The following is a 14905-nucleotide window of genomic DNA, read 5'->3' as shown; positions in this document are numbered from 1 at the left end:
CTCCACGATGTTGTGAATGGGTCTCAATAGTGATTTGCTGATCTCTTACCTCAGATATTCAGGGGTGGGTGTTCTATGACACGCTCAAATCGGGTACCATGCCATACCGGAGGTTCCGAGTTCACCGATGCTCCGTGAGGGTCGAACTGAGTGGAATAATTTTCCGTGCCGACGTTATGCGGGCGTAGGTTTCTTATTCAATATCTACCTTAGTCTGCCTACGTTCTGCTTGTGTTTGTTTCTCCTTTTCTGGAAAGTGATTGTCTGGATTCCCTTCTATGAGGGTCAGTAGAGTGATGGCTCTGTCATAAATAACTATACGGACAGTCGTGGTCTTGTAATGAGATGGCTAACAAGAGGTATGGATGGCGTCGATCAGGACGGCGACGTCAGAAAGCCCTTTGACTTGACGTGACACGCACTGCATGGCAGAGTTCAGACCGGAGGAATGAAACCGAACTATCAAAATCCAGGTAAAGTGGGTGCCCCAATTATACTCCCATCAGGAAGCCAGCCGTCCAATTCCATCCCCGTGCTACGATGTAATGGCGGTTGATTTTGGTTGCTTTCCGAAGGTAAGCTTTGATGCTGTGCCACGTACCCATACTGAGATTGCAGAATGGGTGGCTGATATTCCTGATACTGGTAGCTGAGAGATGTGGGCGCATAATTTTGGTCGACATGCCACATTTGGTTCGTGGCCACTGGAGCTCCATAGGCACCACCCATGTTGGAATATGGAGGACCTTGCGGGATGCCTGCATCCACGACGAGTGACTCTGTAGAACAGTTTGGGTTGATGGGACAGGGGTGCTGAAGAGTATGGACTGGCATTTGCATTTGTATCTGGATCGATTGGCCCGCCTCCATTTGAGACGCAAAGCCACTTTCCCGCTGGGCTTGCCGCTGCTGCAGCCGATCATACCAGTTTCGAGCTTTGACGGCAAGAACATAATGCCATCGGCTGGGAATCTTGTACTTCTGGCCACCGCTCGCCTCGGTGATTCTCCTTGCGATTGCGTCCAGGTACATTTCAACCTTGACGGACTCCGGCGTCACAAATTCTCCCAAACCGCCTGATATTACCGTGAAGTATATCTTCAAGAGAGACATCAACGCCACGCCCACACGTGTGTATGTCAAGTTCGGAAGCTTTCGCATGAGTTCATTGTCGCAACTGAGGAAGAAATTGAGCATCTCGTGAGCTGTATGCATCCACTTGATCGTTATATCTACGCGGATGGCACTGAGAGGGTTACTGGCGCGTTGATCTCGGCGGTCACCTTCCGGCCTCGGAAGCGTGTAATATTCCTGCTTGATCGCATCAGGATCTCGGTAACCTTCTCCGATTGCCAATTCATATACGGCAAGATTGGTGTAATGGTACTCGAAGCTCATGGGCACTGGAGGGGACAAAAGTGAGCTAGCTACTTCCAAGTCATTGCCGGGAGGAAAGCGCACCTGTGAGCATATCCGCTGGTGTATTCTTCTTCCAATTCAGCATTCGATTGTCAAACCACCTCAGCACAGCCTGAACGCGAGATTCCGTCAACGGCGCGGTGGAACTTGTGTCATCGAGGCCGAAGGAAGCCATAGCCTCATCGACGATTCTTTGGAGTTCGAACCAGGTGGCCATATGTCGATCTATGGCATTTGGCGATTTTTCTAGGTGTTTCACGCATTCGCTCATCCAGTCGTTGAACAAGAGCAGATTGGGTCGACGAGTCTTCATTGCGACACTGTTCCAAACGATCAGCAGCTTCCCTCTCCGCCGGGCGCTTCTCGATCCTTACGTAGAAGCCAAATGATAACACTCCAATATCGCTCTTGCTTGTTCCGCCATCTGCTCATCATACGCATTCCGCTTGTCTTTCTTCCCGCTTGCTTTTGGAGATACTCTACGCTTAGAGGCCAAACCGATTTCCAAAGCCATGGTAGCTGCAATGTGCGTGTACTGAAAGTGCTGCAATTTCATTGGCGAGTCGGGCGGGTAGTAGAAGACCGTCATGAGTACCAATGCCTGGACTAGCTCTAAGGATTTCTCGCCCTGAATAAAGAATCGTTCCGCATAGAGCCGAACGAGCTCTCGATTAAGAACGGCCGCGATGGATGCATCTACGGCAATAGCGGCAGCGGCAATGATGGAAAGAAAGAGTACGGGCTTAGAATGACGCAGGTGCGATGCGGTGGTCTCAGGAGCCAGCACGACGACGGGAGCGAAGGCCATTAAATCTCTGATGAAGAACGCCACCAGCTCATTGGCGTATTCCAAGGGAATTACGCCCCGGTCGATAATGTCATCTCCTATTGGCATTTCAGGGGAGTATCCACTGAACCCCGGGGTGAAGGAGGGGATGGAGACTGAGCTGCTCTCGACAACGCTGGGATATGAAGACAGTGGAACACCACCATGCGACTGGTCCGTATACCTGGTTGATGTTGAGACACTGCTGGGTGCCTCGGGGATTGAAGATAGGTGATCTTTGGATTCGATGCCCGATTCGTGTTCCGGCGATTCGTCGTGCTCGCTATCCACGCTTTCTCCGCTGCTGTCGTCCGCATGTAAACGGTCCTTCAATAGTGAACGCATCTGCCGCATTTCCCTCTCCAATTGAGCAACTCTGGAATCAGTTCGCTTTCGTGGCCGCCGCCTTTGGGGTGCGACAAAGATACAGACCCTTCCGGTCTTTGTGCACCGCTGACATTGGTTCGCTGTGGTTGGATCAGGAATACATCGAACTTTGAGGCCTCTGCATGATTCGCAGGAGCGATTCAATTGCTGCGACGGGGCCGTTTGCTGCGAATGACCACCATCCGTGGGCATCACGTCGGAGCTAGCTGACATTGTCCCCTGAATCCACCGCTGTGGATGTACCAGAAGGTAGAAATCAGGTCAGACTACCAGAAACTGTATTGCCAGGTACGAGAAAACGAGACCACCAGATACAAGAATTGATAGAGGCCGCTGACGATGAGCTCGGGTCAGTCAGGTCGAACCCCATATCTCGGCCAATATATTCGTACTGATAGTGGACAAGCAAGCGTGGCACAAGAAGGAACCACACGCAATTCAACTCAATGACAACGCCGTGATCCTTACGCCAAATATGGCATGACGAAATATTATTTTGGATCAGTATTCGAAGAATGGATTGAGTAAAGAAATTAGTCAGACTCCGGAGGTCCCTGAATGCTTCTGTTTCAAGCGCCCAGAAAGAACTTTGGGGTTCAATTCGACGCACAATGACGGGAAAAATCCAATTGGTTGGCTTCTCCGTTAGCAGGTCATCTTGGAGGAGAAATCCTGTCCATTATGGACGGACCAAAGAGACAGCAAGCCTCAATCATGTGAGTGAGACTTCAGCCACAGGCCTGGAAGTTAGTAGTTTGGCGACTTCTCCTTTTCTCTGATTTATCAATCTAAATTTGACTAAGGTAGGTATCAGTGCAGACGCTCCATGATGGGTTGGTTACTAGTAACCTGCCCGCTCTGACCGGCATCTCACTTTGGGGTTTGGTGCTGCCGCGCCTGGCTGGCTCAGAAGTGGGGATTGCAGCCTAGGCAGTCAAGACCTTGGAACTTTGGAACGTTGGAACTTGATCTGTATCCAACGATCTGAGATTAAGAATAAGCTTCTTGAAAAGTATCAAAAGCGTGATTAAATAAGGGAGAGTTGAGATCTGCAGTCCACTTGCATGCAGGAACCTTCCAGTTATGCCTATATAGTTGTAGACCTACTGTTCTACCTTGTTATTGAGATGTTCACCATCCCGAGGTTCTCTATAAGAACGCATGGAAAAAACGGGCAAGGAAGACCCTTGCCAGAATGCCAAAACCTGACGAATCAATACTTCTTATCTCCCCGCAGCGCTCGATCTAAACCTCCTATGTGGCCAATCAAGAAGTTACTAGTCTAGGCGGGTCCACATCAATGCGGTTACCATATCTAGTAAGTCCTACCCAAAATTCGAATGGACGGATGAAACTATCCCTGCTTGCACAGCTTCTCTCCAGGATTCGTGATAAACCACTGTATGCTAGACTAGTGGTTTACGTACTTGACTGTCAAGTGAGGGTGCTTAACGATGTCTTTCAATGCATCGGTGCTTCCGGCCGTATTAAATGTGCAACGGCGGCAATCTTGAATGACCTTTAGGCAGAAACAGAATCGCCTTAATTTTGGATATGAATGGAGTGTGAGCACAAAGCCTGATTCATCTATTGCAGGATTTAGAGACTCGACTGCAAGTGTCGAAGTTCAGCTTCTCCATGTGGCCATGTCAGTGCTTAGGAGCGGGGAACGTCCCGGAGATGGGTCGACAAGCCTGCTTATCTGTGCACTCCTAGAGCTTCAAACCAAGTAGTCCGGAAGGTTCTCTGTAGCCTTATCAGCGGTTGTCCCATGTAAATAGTTTGTATACTACCAATGTCGGGCGTGTCATGAGAAATGACTGAGGTTTGGAGACAAGCGTACGAACTCGGGTTCCGATGAGTTTAATAGGAAAATGAACCCGACATGGCCAAGTTACTTCATGAAGTTCGGCCTGTTACGGAATTCCCGACTTTTTATAGAGGTCTATAAAAGATGGCTGGCATTATGCTCTGAAATTGCGCTGGCAGACGTATCTGATTTCTCTTCCAAAGGTTTTCGTTCCAATACCATGCAAATGGGTGTCAGTGAACTACTGTAGTCCAGACCATTAGATCTACCATCGCTACTACCGGAGCAGGCTCCGTGGACGAGCACGAAACGCAAAGTATTGCTACAATCTTGTGATGAATTGAGGATTACTTATGGAACACCATCGGAGACCCTTCAGGATCCTAGTGTCTGCGAATTCTCAAGTATCCTGTATCTCGGGAAGGAAGCCGATGTAGGCCAGAGCGACCAAGCAATGACCTTTCGCTTTTGGATGTTGACATGACGCTGTTCGACGCTGTCGTTAAACGGTCATCTGAAGATGATGACAGCCATTCCAACGTGGATCAGCTCGCAGCTGGTCTAGTCCGTATGTGATATTCAGCAGTATTTGTTAGCCTCTGTTGGGCACATTGATATTTGGCAGCACGTGGTATCAGACTTCTAGCTGCCATGAATGTATTCAAGCAGGTTAACGCTGGACTGTTCCGCTGGCAACAGTCTAGGAGTCGGATTCTTCTTCTGTCAGCTGAAGTTATACGCATGAAACCGCAGTCACATGGATTAAATCCGGAACAACCTCTGATAATGGTCATTGCACGCATTTTCAGATGATTCTTTCCAGATTGCTTGACTAATTGAAGGAGAAAGGCTGGAAAACCCTGCTGAGAGTGTCAATGGCCTTTTTCAATTCCTCATGAACACCAAGTCATGACATTTGAGCACTCGCTAAGCGCACCATACTACCAAGGGCCTATTCACATAACCATGACGCTTCTTGTTCGCCGGCGGGGCCATAGTTAGTTTGAGTCTTCCCAGTTGAATAGGAATTGCGGGTGCAACAGCCATCCGATGTCCTCCTGGTCCACGTAGGCGGTGCCCAGGGAAGAGACTATATTCAGAGAAAGATTTCCCCACGCTTCCGGGAAAGCTTGTCCTGCATCTGCCCAATGTCGTCAAAGTAGCCAAAGATCTACATCCTAGAATCCACATCCAAGAGCATGATCTCTACGAGATCAACCTGTCAAGGGCACAAGGGCATACTACTTAAGCCGGACTGGACGACCGGCCAGACAAGCAAGTCGTGCAAATATTGGCCAAACTCCGTGAAGCTATGACAGAGGACTCGCTCCTGCTTATTGACCAGAATCTAGTCTGACAGCAACATGTCCTTGCTGCCTGCGATGGTCGACCTCGGCAGGTTGGTCTCGTTCGCAGCCGCAGAACGGCCAGAGACGCGATTCAGAGCGTTGCTGAACAAAGCAGGGTTTGGATCAGTCAAGGCTTGGATGCCGCCCGGAGCTGTCACGGACAACGTTATTGGGGACTAGAATTGGGCTAGAGTCAGGCTGAAGGCTTGATTCGCATCCTTTGCATGATGTTTTAATCCTACAAGTAATGTGTGACTGGCGCATCAGCCACAGAGAAACACAAAAAGCCCCCAACGGTGGAATTGTTCTCTTGTTGATCAGAAAGCTTTTTTGTGGCTTAATCTCGGCTGTCCGGACCTTTTCTCCTTTCGAGTTAGTTGTGGACCTGGTGATGCCTTCTGCTCCACAGGCACAGGCAGAACCATTCTTTTTCTTCAGCACAAGATATCCAAATCCGATGATGATGAAATATTGTCCACCCCCTTAGAAACCCAAAATCACAACAGAATAACTCTGAGAACACAGAGTCAAACACAAAATAGAAGGACTAAGGTCGAATTTGAATAACTCGAAATGTAACCCACTGTGTCAACAATATTAGCAAGATTCTGCGCTTGGTCCAGGGCGGACTAGCTGGGACCAACGGACATGTATGACGCGGCCCCTGTTTGATTTGCCGCGTCCCAACCAAAACATCGAATCGGATCGCGGATCGCACAGAAATTAGTCCACTATGCACTGCATTTTGGAATGAATTGCCGTGCATTAGTAGTACGAATGACACGAACAGTAGGCTACATATTGCGCGATTCTAACCATGATGTCCAATTGCTGGACTCCCCTGAGGAACATACGTAAGCCTGTGCCAGAGGTTACGTAGGATTGTGCGTTGAAAGAATAGGAGTAAAAGCAGGCAGGAGGTGGCTGTAGTAGCGTAACTTACTACTAAGTTGTGCTGTGGTTAGAACACTAGGTATGGTCCAAGCATAGAGAGGTAGAACGGGTATGGAACAAGAAATTATCAACAGTCCTCTGAGATGCTCGTCCATATATTATAACAATGACATTGACCTCACAAGGTCCCAGATTTCAAGGTCAACTGCCATCGAATGATTGAGCATTACCTCCTGCCAAGGCGCGGCAGGGCTGGGACTTGGCAAGTTGGAACAAGGGAGAGCAGGAAGACTAGCCTAGAATTTTACCCATTACAGCGCCATGGAATTCTATGGGGATCCTCACTGGATCAAATTTATAGAAACAGGGCCTCGAATCCTGCGGAAAGTGTGCACGCGACTGTGCAAGATGGACTACGTAAGACCATGTAGATAGTCTTTCATGATTTATGAAGCTTATTACTCGTCCTAGAGGTCAAGAATGTGCAGATTTCTTCTCAAAATCTTTCACCTTCCCAACTAGATTGAGATACTGGACTACCTATCTCCATCACCATTGGGACTGTCGATCCTTGATTCTTTTGCATGTCCCATCCTTCTTATCATCACTGCAGAATTCTTCTGATGCGGCCCTTTCTGTAATTGTCTGTACTATTTTAATATCACAGTTTAGAGACTCAGGCGATCCATATCCGTTTCCCACCTCCCTCCTGATATCACTCCCCGACGCAGTCGTCATTGTCGACCATCTACATTTCCGCCCTTTTCCGTATCCACAGTTCAACACCATCATCGACTGAAATTATTTGTTCCACACTATCCCTGTACATCGCCTAGGAGTATGCTGTCTTTCAGTGATTAAATCCGAATCAGACGCCCATCATTCCTGCATGCGCTATGCATCTATTCTCACCAACTTTCCTTCTCTACCTCCATGGATTACTTCTCGCGCTGGTGGCTTTGGGTAGCGCCGACTCCGATGTCGATTTCATGAGTGTTAGAGCCAAGTTTCTCAAGGATTACAGTGGGAAAGGAGGTGAACCGGGAGAGAAATATTTCAGTAAGTGTTGGCGTCTTTCATGGTACTTCCTTTTATCCAGCTGGATACGAATATATTTCTCTTTCTTCGGCATAGCGCTAACGCATTATTAGAGGAATCTAAGTATGTCTTGAAATTGCACACATTTCTGTTCTCCGAAATTGCTGACTGACCTCGCAGCTTCCATTATCACTATGACGGACGGTGAGCTAGTCTCCAGTCCTCCGACTTGAACGCTTGTCTGACGATCCCACAGATTCGCCGATGAACCCCTCTCCGAGGAAGACACAATACCACATTTGGCAGCACTCATTCAGACATATCTGTCGACTATGGCGGATCTTGGTGCAGAGACTTGGATAATGCATGGAACTCTTCTGGCATGGTGGTGGAACCAAAAGGTTGGGACCCCGGTCCCATGGTTTATGAAACAGGCAACGTGGGAACATAACGCTAACTCGCGGCCAGATTTTCCCATGGGACAACGACCTCGACGTTCAGGTTACCGAGCCGACAATACACTTCCTCGCTGAATATTACAACATGACCGAACATCATTTTGAACTTCCGGGGGTGGACGGCGGGCGAAACTACCTTCTTGAAATCAACCCGCAATATGTGGTTCGAACCACTGAGGACGCTGCAAATGTTATTGACGCGAGATGGATCGACACCTCTTCAGGGCTTTTCATTGATATAACTGCAGTGCGCAAGGATGACGAGTTGAGAAAGAAGGGTCAACAAGGCGCTCTCATGTGCAAGGATGGCCACAGATTCGATGTAAGTGGCTGCAGTAGAAGGGTAACACGAGATGGATTGCTTACCGCTTTCTAGGAGACGGATATCTTCCCCCTTCGGAATAGTCACTTTGAAGACTTTCCTGTCAAAGTCCCCTACATGTACACTGATCTCCTTGTGGAAGAATATGGCTCCAAGGCATTGACAACCGTTGACTTTCAGGGGTGCGTACATGATGCTTCGCTGTTGAGTTCTTAACTGACTTGCCGTTTAGTCACCATTTCAACGAGGAAACCAAGATCTGGGAACAAACTAAGTTAGTACTAATCCTGACTGGGCCGTCGGATATAGCTCGCTAATGTCTCAATTGCCAGAGAGAAACGAGGACTTTCACGGCAGCGAAGATCCATCACTCTCCCTAAGCGAACCACGCCGCTTCTCTATCGTTTAAAATGAGCTCACCGAAAAATCAAAAACGAACATACTAACTGGCAATCATGTATATTTCTTCCACTTGGTTTATGATAACGACCCCTCTATTCCTCCGTTTTCACATCTCCCGGTTGCATTATCTGGCGTTCCATTCCTCTCCGAAAGACATTTGGTACACAATTCTGTGCTTTTGCATTATATGCACCATACCCTGGTTGATTTTGATTTTGATTTTTTTTTTGGCTTGACACTCGCACTGACCGCTTCTTGAAAGTCTTCCGTGAGCATTTCCTTTCTCGAGCCATTACCGTCTCTTTAAGGGGCGCAGTCGATATCATTTAATCTTCTGAACGTGTCTACATTGAACGGCACGTGATGTATATGTTAGGTGTATATATGGGACAATATAGAGCATGCGACATTTGAATATCACTGTGGTAGTAACCTTACATCGTAGACCTCACATGAGAAGCAAGATCAAATACGACGAGAAGTTACCGGAAGGATTCACACGACTGAAATTCGCTCCGCCGAAGCTAATTCTTGGAGGACGAGAATATCATTGCCGGAAGAAAATAGACATTCGGTATTTTCCGAAAGATCGTCCAGTCTAGTCACGGTGACTCATAAGTTCATAACGTCGAAGCTCAGATACCCTGAAAGCTTTTTTAACACATGCGCGGAAGTTGCTATGGTGGCAGCAGCTGATTTGCGTAACGTGTCCGAATGTCCATGGCAAGTCATCTGATAACTTTACAGCGATGACTGTGCTAATCCTTGTTTTCTTTTATCTGATCCGATGGCAGTGCAATTTGAGTTTCGTATAGGTATCAACTAAGGTATGAAATGCACCTCGATTTGCGTGAGTTGGCTTGACTGTGACGTCAGTGTATTAAAATGCTTTAAAGCTATCTCAGGCATCAACATTACTACGCAATCAGGTCATAGTAAACTTTTGGGGTCCAGGTGGAGAGGCTCGTATCTTTCTTTCAAAATACACCCAATTATCCTTTAGAGGTCCATGGGCTGTACGGAGTAGAAAGATGTCTTACATGCATCGGTATTAATAATGCTACAAGGGTGGCAGCCACTGACAGGCCCAGGAACCATCGATGAGGAGCCTGGACTACGCCTCAGGCCGCCAATAACCAACCATCGCCTGTCCCCACTATGAGTCGATGACCGAAGATCCAACTCTGGAAAAAAGCCAAATACCTAAGGAGATTTATATGACAATGAGGGCTCAGAATCGCGGTCAATTTTTCGCCTATGATTTGCTTTACTCAGTCTCTATATTCTCAATATCTGGGTAAGCACACATTCTCCGCGCTGCTGGGAATGTAGCACGGATCTCAACCATTCTCCATCATCCGTCATGTCATTCCCGCCCATCGAATCCATTTCATCTGCGAATCAGCCTCTTTCATCTCAGTCTTCGTCGAGCAACCCCTTTGGATATCCTAAAAGCCCTTCAGTCGACCATGCAGCCAACCCTGGTACTCACACCGCGCATGACCCTCCCAGCATTCGCAGCTGTGTGACTTGTCGGAGAAGAAAAGTCCGCTGTAATAAGAGGAGCCCATGTTCCAATTGTGTCAAGGCGGGTATCGATTGTGTCTTTCCTCCACCTGGAAGGGCCCCTCGCAAGTCGAAACGACCTCATGATGCGGAGCTCTTGTCCCGTTTGAGACGGCTTGAGGGAGTCATTGAGCATCTCAGCGGGAAGAAGCCCGGGGCTGCGGAGCCATTGTCCACTGTATCTTCGCCCTCGCAACAGGAAACTGGACCCGCGTCTCCCCAAGAAGGTAGGCAGACGACACCTCAGACGCAGAGTGTCCAGGCCGGGAAATGCCCCTTCGTTCTAGACTCCGATCCGCAGGCTGCTAAGCCACGAAACCTGGAACATGAGTTCGGACGGCTAGTCATCGACGAGGGACGCAGTCGATATGTCAGCAATCGGTTGTGGGCGAGTTTGGGGGATGAGGTGAGCCTTTTGCCTCAATCCACAATCGTTTGTGCTAACGCTTGTGGCACAGATTGAGGAACTTCAAGATATTTTGGACCCTTCATCATCAGAAGAGGAAGATCATCCTTCGCCTGAATCCTCGTCGACCCTGTCCACGAATCACGACGGATTCCTCTTCGGATACTACTCTCTTTCTCATTCACTTCGCGGTTACCATCCCCCGCCGCCCAAAATTCCAGTATTGTGGGATATTTACCTGGATAACGTTGCGCCGCTTATACCTATGTTCCATAAGCCCACCGTACGAAAACTTCTTACAGAGGCCGCCCAGAATCCGAATCTCCTGGACAAGAATTCCGAAGCCTTGGTCCTTTCGATCTACTATGTTACTATAGTCAGCATGTCGCCCGTACAATGCTTCTCAGTTCTGGGCGACGATCGTGATACAGCGGTAACGCGTTACCGGTTCGCAGTCGAGCAGGCATTGTCCAGAGCTGGTCTCCTCAATACGCAGAGCCTGATGCTGTTGCAAGCTGCTGTACACTTTCTAATTGGTGTACGGCGTGAGGATGATACTAAATTTGTCTGGACCATGACAGCGGTGGTTCTGCGCCTGGCTCAAGGTATCGGCCTGCATCGTGACGGAACCAACTTTGGCTTGAAGCCCTTTGAAACTGAAATGCGTCGGCGACTGTGGTGGCATATCTGCTTGCTGGATATCAGATCAGCCGAAGAGCATGGTACTGATGCACAAATTCATGACAGGATGTATGATACTCGCCTTCCACTGAATATCAACGACAATGATATCACGCTCGATACGCAGGAGCCGCCCGAGGAGCGCGTAGGTTTCACGGAAATGACCTTTTTCTTAGTTCGTTGCGAGATTACTGCCGCTCTCAGAAGGGTCAGCTCCATGTGTCCAACCAGCCTTCCTCACCCCGAGAACACACAACGACCCCCGGACTCTTGTGCGAAGTTGATTCAGGAGGTCAACAAACGGATTGAGGAGCGATATATCCGACACTGTGACATGAATGTGCCCGTACAATGGGTCTGCGCCACCGTTGCTCGTCTGATTTTGGCCAAGCTCTGGCTCATGGTTCATCATCCTATGACTCGACAAGATCCGGCGGCTAGCAATTTGACCATAGCGTCTCGGGAAAATCTGTTTGTCACCTCGGTCGAGGTTGCAGAGTTCACTCGGCTGCTGGGTCAAGATCAGACCACCACCAAATGGAGCTGGCTTTTTGTGACAAATATGCAATGGCACTTGATTGCCTTTGTGTTGTCGGAGCTTTGCGTTCGCCCGCTCAGCCCACTCACTGATCGTGCCTGGCAGGTAGTGAGTTCATTGTATGAGACATGGGGCCGTACTGCAAAACATAGGAAGGGAATGCTTTGGCGGCCGCTCTCCCGGTTGATGAAGCGGGTGGCTGCTGTCCGAGAGCAGCAGCAGCAGCAACAGGGCGTACAGGACACGTCCGATCCCAGCTCTGCTCAGAGCCTATCCACACCTAATCACATTGGTGCCTGGCAGAATACTGTCCAGCCTTACCTGGCTGGTGGTGTCCCTCAAATTCGAGATCCTTCGGTCCCAGGGAGTGCTCAGCCCGCGAACCAGCCTATCGCTGGACCGAATCCCGATACTGAAATCGTGCCCGAGCTCTTCCCCAATGTCAGCTGGCCGGCCCTGCCGGACTCCCAAAGTATGAGCGCACAAGGCCCATTTACTACAGCCGCACCGATCGAGATATCAGAAAATTTCATGGGCCCTACCACGGCAAGCCAAGATCCTGCTCTTCTTCAACACAACTGGGAAGCGTGGGATCAAGTGATGCGCGACTTTCAGATGGATGTTCAAGAAGCGCAAACAAGCCATCCACTAGGCAATGTTTCAGACTGGCTTGCTTGATCAGCGTGTAACGTCGAATCTCGATAATCGTTTCGCCCCAGCTCTCTACTCTTCGGTCCTGGAGGCCAACACAGACCTACTTACGGACGCATTCGACTTTTCCTTGATGGATAAAGCATTTTCCTCTGCGACCTTTTATATGAAGATCTCAGCTCTCTTACGACCATGAACTTTCTCTCCTCTTAACGACTTACTATGAACTCTCAACTCTTCATGATGAACGACGCATGACTTGGCTGGTCCGCATCTTGGACTCTACCATATTCAGGGGCTCGGTGCTCAGAGCAATTGACTGCACGCCCCTCTGTCGCAGGGATATGGAGCTTTACGCTGCCCCAATTCCTGGCGACGTATCTGACCGTTGAGCGGTCTGAATGTGTATATTATAATGCATAGTGTATAGTATAGGTGTATGGCATGTATGGCAAAATTGCAATAATATTCTTACACATGTCAATGTAGACGTCTGCCATTCTCACAGCCCACACTGAGTGACTCTGCAACAATACTCCGTAGTATCCTGATTATAGCCTACGATCACGTGACGTTGAGCTCAAGCCAAGCAGCCTACGTAATCAACGGCAGGTGGAGCAGAGTTATGGCCTTAGTATGTTCTCTGTCGGGTTGTGTACACAGTAGCTTCATCCGCACTTGTCAACCAGAGATTCGACACCGAAACTTCCACTCCAAGTCACGCCGCATCATCTCTGCCGACTCATCTGTCCTAGACGTCCTCAATTCATCCCTGATACAATTGACCAGCATGCCTCCCAAACGAACACAAACCCCCGGCTCCTCCTCCCTCTCCTCCGGCCCAGCAGTCCTATCCTCGAATTCCTCCGTATACCAAATCGCCCACCATGTATGGCAGCAGTACCTCACCACAACGCCGCAGCGCACCATGATGCTTGATGCCTTCATGGTTTTTTTGTTGTTTGTCGGCGCTGCGCAATTCCTCTATTGCGTTTTGGCTGGAAACTACGTAAGACCCATTCCCCGTTCCTTTGGGCGTCATACACATTGAGATGGGATGCTGACGAGTGATTGCTTCGATAGCCCTTCAATGCCTTTCTGAGTGGGTTCTGCGCCGCGGTCGGCCAGTTCGTGCTAACGGCTAGTTTGCGCATGCAGACGAGTAGCGAGCAGAAGGGGGGAAACAGTAAGCCCAGTTCGAAGGGGAAGAATGCGCGGTTTGCGGCGTTGGAAGGCGGGGAGGAGCAGGGTGCGGTGTCTCATGAGAGGTGAGTTTTGTTTTTTGTTTTTTGTTTTTTTTTTCGTTGGTTGGATGCTAGGAATATGTGAGATGACGATTGCTGACTGACTGGTCTGCTGCTGGTAGGGCGTTTGCGGATTACATCTTCGGGAGCTTGATTCTGCACTTTTTCTGTATCAATTTCATCAATTGAGCGCGAGGCTGTTGGCGGCGGGATATTCGGTGGAGTTTGAGAGGATACCGGTAGTAGTCCGCTTGCGAGATGGAAGGTCGTTTGTCTTCGCTTCTTCAGGGCCTACGCGGTACTTTGTGAGCTTCACCGGGATTAATCATGAGACTGTACTTTATTGGCCTTTACTGCAGTGTCGCGATTAAAGTGCTACTGATGGCTGGATACCCAATAGCTGCGCCAGAATGGCATCGCATTCTATCTATGATAGAGTTCAGAGCCCGCTCTTTGAATGAACTCTTCTAAATTTGTACATCGGGTATATGTCTATGCTTGAACATGATGCTAAAATGCTCGTCCGGGTTTCCTTTTGATCTGTGGCTTCTTGACCACGGTTCCTCCACTTGCTCCATTGGTGCCGTTTCTCGTGGTCGAAGATGCGGTGACACCACCAATTCTTCGTGCGCCGGTAACAGCAGGACGTCGCACAACAGATCCCGCCTCTACTTCCTTCTTGCGTCTGGAGGGATCGTTGCGCTCCTGCTCTCGTAGCTTCTCGGCCGCGGCGCGCTCCCGGTCGGCGGCCATCTGGGTCTCGATCTCCATGCGTCGATTGAATTCCTGTTCGGTGACGCGACGTTCTCGCTGGGAATAGCCTTTCTCCTTGACAGAGTAGAAGACACCACCAAGTTCGGCGAGCCACTACATTCTCGAGGTTAGCCTCTGCTGCTTCACTGTGTCAGATGAAG

The 14905-nt window shown here is 49.2% G+C and overlaps 4 protein-coding genes across 4 annotated transcripts; 3 read left to right on the top strand and 1 right to left on the bottom strand.

The window, feature by feature from the left end:
• Window positions 1-462: 462 nt before the first annotated feature.
• P174DRAFT_464010 (C6 zinc finger domain protein) lies at window positions 463-2845 on the bottom strand (the record flags this gene model as incomplete). Its single annotated transcript, XM_024830337.1, has 3 exons — window positions 463-1403; window positions 1462-1739; window positions 1815-2845. The coding sequence occupies 3 exons, from the start codon at window positions 2843-2845 to the stop codon at window positions 463-465; spliced, it is 2250 nt and encodes a 749-aa protein (XP_024678171.1).
• Window positions 2846-7111: 4266 nt separating this feature from the next.
• On the top strand, window positions 7112-9086 carry P174DRAFT_396234 (putative mannosylphosphorylation protein (Mnn4)). Its single transcript, XM_024823727.1, has 8 exons — window positions 7112-7744; window positions 7837-7846; window positions 7904-7927; window positions 7980-8124; window positions 8192-8503; window positions 8558-8685; window positions 8736-8777; window positions 8836-9086. The coding sequence occupies exons 1-8, from the start codon at window positions 7582-7584 to the stop codon at window positions 8915-8917; spliced, it is 906 nt and encodes a 301-aa protein (XP_024678170.1). The 5' UTR covers window positions 7112-7581; the 3' UTR covers window positions 8918-9086.
• A 1182-nt stretch (window positions 9087-10268) lies between these two features.
• On the top strand, window positions 10269-12774 carry P174DRAFT_378534 (putative C6 transcription factor; the record flags this gene model as incomplete). The annotated part of the gene is made up of 2 exons (XM_024822843.1): window positions 10269-10877; window positions 10930-12774. 2 exons carry the CDS (start codon window positions 10269-10271, stop codon window positions 12772-12774), a joined length of 2454 nt encoding a protein of 817 aa, XP_024678169.1.
• Window positions 12775-13401: 627 nt separating this feature from the next.
• On the top strand, window positions 13402-14483 carry P174DRAFT_413530 (putative oligosaccharyl transferase subunit Dad1). Its single transcript, XM_024824350.1, has 3 exons — window positions 13402-13756; window positions 13831-14015; window positions 14114-14483. Exons 1-3 carry the CDS (start codon window positions 13538-13540, stop codon window positions 14178-14180), a joined length of 471 nt encoding a protein of 156 aa, XP_024678168.1. The 5' UTR covers window positions 13402-13537; the 3' UTR covers window positions 14181-14483.
• Window positions 14484-14905: the final 422 nt, after the last annotated feature.

The sequence above is a fragment of the Aspergillus novofumigatus genome (assembly GCF_002847465.1).
Source record: "Aspergillus novofumigatus IBT 16806 chromosome Unknown P174scaffold_9, whole genome shotgun sequence".
NCBI lineage: Eukaryota > Fungi > Ascomycota > Eurotiomycetes > Eurotiales > Aspergillaceae > Aspergillus > Aspergillus novofumigatus.
The sequence above is the reverse complement of the archived record's forward strand: the minus strand, read 5'-3'. Positions and strand labels throughout refer to the sequence as shown.

Coding starts and splice junctions, on each gene's coding strand:
- P174DRAFT_396234 (XM_024823727.1), top strand. CDS start 7,582: ATGCATCTATTCTCACCAACTTTCCTTCTCTACCTCCATGGATTACTT. Junction 7,928..7,979: donor CATTATCACTATGACGGACG/GTGAGCTAGTCT, acceptor ACGATCCCACAG/ATTCGCCGATGAACCCCTCT. Junction 8,504..8,557: donor AGGATGGCCACAGATTCGAT/GTAAGTGGCTGC, acceptor ACCGCTTTCTAG/GAGACGGATATCTTCCCCCT.
- P174DRAFT_413530 (XM_024824350.1), top strand. CDS start 13,538: ATGCCTCCCAAACGAACACAAACCCCCGGCTCCTCCTCCCTCTCCTCC. Junction 13,757..13,830: donor GCGTTTTGGCTGGAAACTAC/GTAAGACCCATT, acceptor TTGCTTCGATAG/CCCTTCAATGCCTTTCTGAG. Junction 14,016..14,113: donor GGTGCGGTGTCTCATGAGAG/GTGAGTTTTGTT, acceptor TGCTGCTGGTAG/GGCGTTTGCGGATTACATCT.